Source organism: Prionailurus viverrinus, chromosome C2, assembly GCF_022837055.1.
Source record: "Prionailurus viverrinus isolate Anna chromosome C2, UM_Priviv_1.0, whole genome shotgun sequence".
Taxonomy (NCBI): domain Eukaryota; kingdom Metazoa; phylum Chordata; class Mammalia; order Carnivora; family Felidae; genus Prionailurus; species Prionailurus viverrinus.
Window position 1 is genome coordinate 76,028,316 of NC_062569.1, and position 5,890 is coordinate 76,034,205.

The following is a 5,890-nucleotide window of genomic DNA, read 5'->3' on the forward strand; positions in this document are numbered from 1 at the left end:
AGTATGAGGAGACTATTAGCACTGCTCCAGTGATCAGATATTTTTTCTTCCCCCTCTCCTAACTGATTTTCCAGATTACTTTTGGAGATGAGATTCAGGCCCAGTTAGGGCACAGGGTGGGCTAGTCCTCTGTGACACTCTCTTGTCAGCGGTGCTTGTTAGAGAGACGGCTAATGCCACCTGATACATGTATTATTCAAAACTAGGGTTCAAGGTGTGGCCTGTGGTCTTTTAAGGTCAACATCATCACTAAGTCCCCAGAGATCAACATTATCTCAGAGAAGAGCCAAAGAGAAGAAGATGGAAAGAGGTTGGCTCCATGAACATGGATTCTTCCTTTGTCTCATTCTCCACCTGCTGCTTCAAGGTAAGAAGGGACAAGAACAAGAACAAAGCAAGCATACAACTTCTAAGAAACAGACCAACCAGACTAATTTTTATTATTCCTAGATAGTAAATGTCTGGATGTTCATCCAGATAAAAATGAAAACTCAAGACACTGATAGCTTTGTACCTCTTTGTAAGATCCTTCTGTCCCTATGTTTCTATTGGGCCTCTTCTCTTTTCTCATGTCTTTCTCTTTCCAGGCATATAATCTAACCACATGGTTTCTGAGTATCAACTAATGTTAAAAAGAAGAAGATTCTTTCTCAGCTCTCTTGAATCAAATTAAATGGAACAGAGAAAATTCTAAAGGGAAGAAGGTGATGAGAAGGTCTGTCATGAAAAAGGGAAATATTTTTAGTAAAAATTTTCAGTGTAGATTATTTTTCTCATTCATTATTGAAAATGAATGATGAGGGAGTACCTGGGTGGCTCAGTCCATTAAGTATTTGACTTTGGCTCAGATCATGATCTCACAGCTTATGAGTTTGAGCCCCGCATCAGGCTTTCGGCTGTCAGCACAGAGCCTGCTTCGGATCCTCTGTCTTCTCTCTGCCCCTCCCCCTTCTGGTTCTCTCTCTCTCTCTCTCTCTCTCTCTCTCTCTCTCTCTCTCTCGCTCATTCTCTCTCTCAAAATAAATAAACTAGAAAAAATGAACGATAAGGGTTAGTACAATATCAGAGATAGATATGAATAGACTCTACCAGAAGATGTTATCACATAATTCTCTATTTCTGCATCACAAAGTAGTTCTAACCCTAGAAAAGGGTTAGGTGTAAGATGGGAATCAAGGAACTCTCTTTAATGTAGTCTCACTGGTGATAACCACTGTGTTTTAAATGAGAACAATCATAGCACATAGTGGAGATACAGTAAATCCTTATTAACTTGAAAAACTGAGTTCCTTCCTTAGGGTCCCACATACCTCCTACTACCTACCTGATTATTGCCTTCATCATTAATTTATGATTATCTATGCTGCATTAATATAGTGAGGAGAACTGTGATTGCAAATATTGTCACTGACATCACCCAGATGGCTCAAGGACAGAGATGAGCAATGGAAGGACACTGAGTGAAGGTGGAGAAGTTTGTGGTGAGATTCAGCAGGACACTGAAAAGTGGTGGTCAAGGCTGAGTTTGCCTACATGTTTGGAAAAATTTTGCATGTGGACAGAAACAAAGGAATTGAGGATGGAGCCCTGACTCAGCTCACCTCATCAACTTCCACCATTTGCCTACCAGCCCAGCCCACACTCCCTGGTCCAGGAAGGAAGAGCTCACATACTTCTCCCATGCCCCCTGTTTTCTTTGTGCAGAAATGCTACCTAGCCCCCAGTCCTGACACTCTTCTCACAGGGTCTCTGCTCTCTTCAGGAAGAGGAGACACATTCACCATCAATTGCTCAGGCTTTGACCGGCATGGAGTGGATCCTGTCGCCTTCCAAGCAGTGTTTGACAGAAAGGCCTTCCGTCCAGTCATCAACTATAGCATCCCCACTCGTGTCAACATCTCCTTCACTATGTCAGCCATTGTGGAAGTGGTGAGTCCTGGCTCAACATTGCAATGTGCTGATCAGTGGCAAGTGGTGGTGGGTTCCTCACTTGAATTTTGTAAAATGAAAATCTCATTCCATGAGGTGGGAAGATATGAAAGGCATGTTTCAGTGACATCATAGCAGGTAAAATCTGTCCCTTTTCAGGCTATTCCATAAGAAACATGACCCCAATGTACTTTTATACTGCCTTTTTTTTAAACTATGTTTTCCATGTACTCTGGAGTATTTGACCTACATTTTTCAGTGGTTTATGATTAAAAATCATAATTGTGACATAGAACAGCCATGGAAATGAGAAAGAGGTGGATGGTGGCATTGGACTTGACTTCATGGAGGCAATGATCCCAGGTGAAAATTGTTTTTTCAGGATGCACAGCTTCAACTGATGACATCTTTCCTATGGCTAAACATGGTATGATAGACTTTTTCCCCTTTACTGTGGTACCTCCCTTTTCCCACTGCTGGGTCCAACTTTGCAGTTTACAATGGATAAAGCTTAGAATACCCACAAATTAGACAAATTCAAATGGAAGCAGACCAACAATGAAAACACAAAATTTCCTGATTATTCTGTCAGCTTGGGGCACAGGGAGAAGGTAGCATAAACAAAGGTCATGGAAGATGATACCTAAGTGGCTCCATACCAGGGACTCCAAAGTTGAGGTCAAGGTCTCCCTTGAAAGAATCAAGGGAGAAGTAGAAGAAAGACTTTGTTAGTGCACTGTGATATCTGTCACCAGAGAGGAGGTAGGAGAGTGAAGAAATGAGAGAAAAAGGAAATATAAAGTGCAAGAGACAGAGTGTGACTAAAACAAGTTCCCACCCTATTGGTCTCACACCATGCTTTCCTATAGTTCTGGTACAATCCATTCATCACGTGGAACCCAGAGGAATGTGGGGGCATCAGGAAGATCAGCATAGCAGCTGAGAATCTTTGGCTTCCGGATATCTTCATCGAGGAGTTGTGAGTATCCGCACTGAGAAAACAGCAGGAAGGAAACGCTATCTCCAAGGAATGGGATGATATAACCAATAGGGGGCACATAAAGACTCAGTTTAGAAGGAGCAGTGTCTGAATTGAGTTTATAAAACCCCCAGAACACAATGACAGGTGGAAGGGGGAAGTCAGATGAGTGGGGTTAGAGCACAGGAATGGTGTGATCTGAGAGAGAAAGAAGGCTAAGACTGATAGAGAGCTCACAGTACCCACCTTCCCATTCTTCTCACATACAGTATGGATATGGATCAGACAGCTACAGGTCTCATGGTTTATGTCAACAGTGAAGGTCTCATCAAATATGATAAGCCAATGCGGGTGGTCAGCATTTGTAACCTGGACATCTTCTATTTCCCCTTTGATGAACAGAACTGCACACTCACCTTCAGCTCATTCATCTACACAGGTAAGTGAGACTCTGTATAGTAGCTGACTGAGAGGCAGAGAAAGTGTTTTGAGAAAGAAGAGGCCAGAAAGCTGGGAACGGTGAGGGGATTTCCCCTAAAGGGGTGTGGAAGCTAAGTGGTAAGAAATGCAAGTCTGGGTAAGGGTTTTGGGAACATTTGGGAGGCTGAGTTGTCTGGGTCTCTTTTGCAGTGGAGAACATGCTCCTGGGCATGGAGAAGAAAGTGCAGGAGATTTCGAACACATCACAGGACCTCATTCGGAGCAAGGGGGAGTGGGTACTTCTGGATATCCACCAGAGAATGATGAAGATGACTGTGGGCACCAACCAGTATGACCAAATCATTTTCTATGTGAGCTCAGGGGCCATGGCTGTGATCTTCTCTAAGATGCATAACTTATGTCCTCCACCAGAATGTAAGCTCTCCCACTAGAAAGTAAGCTCCGTGAGGGTGGATATTTTTATCACTTTTTTCACTGATAAATTTCCACTACCTAGGACAGAACCTGGCACTCAGTAAATATTGATTGAATAAATCCTCCTTGGGGAAAAAAACAAAGGTCCTATGGCAGTGACTCATAGTGAGAGTGAGCTTTCCATCTCCCATGGCTATCAGAACTCTATGGAAGGCAAGGGTTTTTAAGTTTATTTTTAAAAAGAGATGGTGTAAAAGTTATGAAACACTGTCTTAGGGATATTATGCTTTCAAATCTTGGTGACCTCAAAATTATCTGCCACTGTCTTGCCTTCCCTCCACTGGTCTTGAATGGACACCAGCAAAGTCACTAGCGATTAGACCTTGATGAGAAAGCAAGCAGAAATACAGAGATAAAAAGCACATGATACCTAAGAATCTGGTCCCACAGTCCTGCTAAGAGCACATTGGTAGGGCTAAAAGTGGAAGTGGAGAAAGTTGACACCTTGGGTCAAGAAGGAATGAGATACATTTCAGTGGTAGGCAGCATGGCAGAATCAAACTCTGGAAAGGCAGACAGTGGTGATTAAGATGACTTTGTTGAAAGACAGGACAGTGAAAGGGACTTGAGGCAACATTTCCTTCCTAGACAGTGTGGTCTGGGACATATCTTAACTCTTGCTCTTAACTGGCTCAGCAGCCTCCCAGCCTACTCCTCACTTGCGCCCCTCTCTCCTTCCCCCAGGTTGCCATCAGGCGCAGGCCCAGACTCTATGTTATAAACCTTCTGGTGCCCAGTGGCTTTCTGGTTGCCATTGACGCCCTCAGCTTCTACCTGCCAATAGAAAGTGAGAATCGTGCCCCATTCAAGATGACACTTCTGCTGGGCTACAACGTCTTCCTGCTCATGATGAATGACTTACTCCCTGCAACTGGCACCCCCCTCATCAGTATGGTCCCTTCCTCCATCAGGAGAATGAAAGCAAAGTGGGCGTGGGGTAGGGAGACAGACCAGTGGAACCTGGTCAGAAAAGGGATCCTGGAAAAGGACCCTCTGGGGAAAGAGGAAACACAAAGTCCTAGGAGGTACCTCTGGCCCTCACGTTGACCCATCTTCCCTCCAGGTGTCTACTTTGCCCTGTGTCTGTCCCTGATGGTGGTCAGCCTACTAGAGACCATCTTCATCACCTACCTGTTGCACCTGGCCACCACCCAGCCCCCACCCATGCCTCAGTGGCTCCATTCTCTCCTCCTCTACTGTACCAGCCCAACAAAATGCTGCCCCACTGCACCCCAGAAGGGAAATAAGGGCCTAGGCCTCACCCCCACCCATCTGCCTGGTAAGGGGAGTCAGCACTGCCCACACATTCTCTTTCCACACCTCCACTCCTCTGCTCCTGCCTCCTTCCCTGTTCTCTTCACTCCCCAGGTAAACTTCATGGCCCATGGCTGAGTCTCTATCTCTGTAGGTGTGAAGGAGCCTGTGGAGTTGGTGGGGAAGGTGCCAGGTCCCAGAGAGGCAGAGTTAAATGGGTGCCCTGGGTCAACAAGGGCCCAACAAGAATATGAGGCTCAGAAGCGGCACTTGGTCAACCTGTGGATAGAGTTCAGCCACATGATGGACACCCTGCTCTTCCGCCTCTACCTGCTCTTCATGGCCACCTCCATCATCACAGTCATCGTCCTCTGGAACACCTAGGCAAATGCCCATCTGCAAGCTCTAGTCTGGAGCTTCTCTTGCCTCTGGAAACCATCCAAGCTCCCATGTGTGTCCAAGTTCCAGCCTCACAGGCCTGGCAACCACCTTGTTTTCTGCTCAATCCTTCTGTCCGGTTTCAGACCAGACCTGGATGATTGCCTATGCCTCCCAGGATTAGGTCCTTGCTCCTGCACTCCATCAGCTCCCGTCAGCACTCCCATAAGTGATGGCCGCCTGCCTCATCAGGATTCAAGTTCCTGGAATACTTTCTTGATTTGAATCATCCCCAATAAACCCCTTTACAGAAAGCATTGGCTCTTCCCTACCTTATATTACAGTGTCAGAAATCTTGGATTGAGAGTCTTCTTGCAGAAACTACTTATTAACAAAGTAAAAAGGATTTTATAAGACTATTATGCAACTTAGGAA

General features: G+C 45.2%; 1 protein-coding gene across 1 annotated transcript; it reads left to right on the top strand.

Moving 5' to 3' along the window:
- Window positions 1–300: 300 nt before the first annotated feature.
- Window positions 301–5,461, top strand: LOC125175351 (5-hydroxytryptamine receptor 3C-like). The gene is made up of 9 exons (XM_047875828.1): window positions 301–367; window positions 1,763–1,929; window positions 2,312–2,356; window positions 2,799–2,908; window positions 3,178–3,347; window positions 3,539–3,699; window positions 4,508–4,712; window positions 4,887–5,102; window positions 5,232–5,461. Exons 1-9 carry the CDS (start codon window positions 301–303, stop codon window positions 5,459–5,461), a joined length of 1,371 nt encoding a protein of 456 aa, XP_047731784.1.
- Window positions 5,462–5,890: the final 429 nt, after the last annotated feature.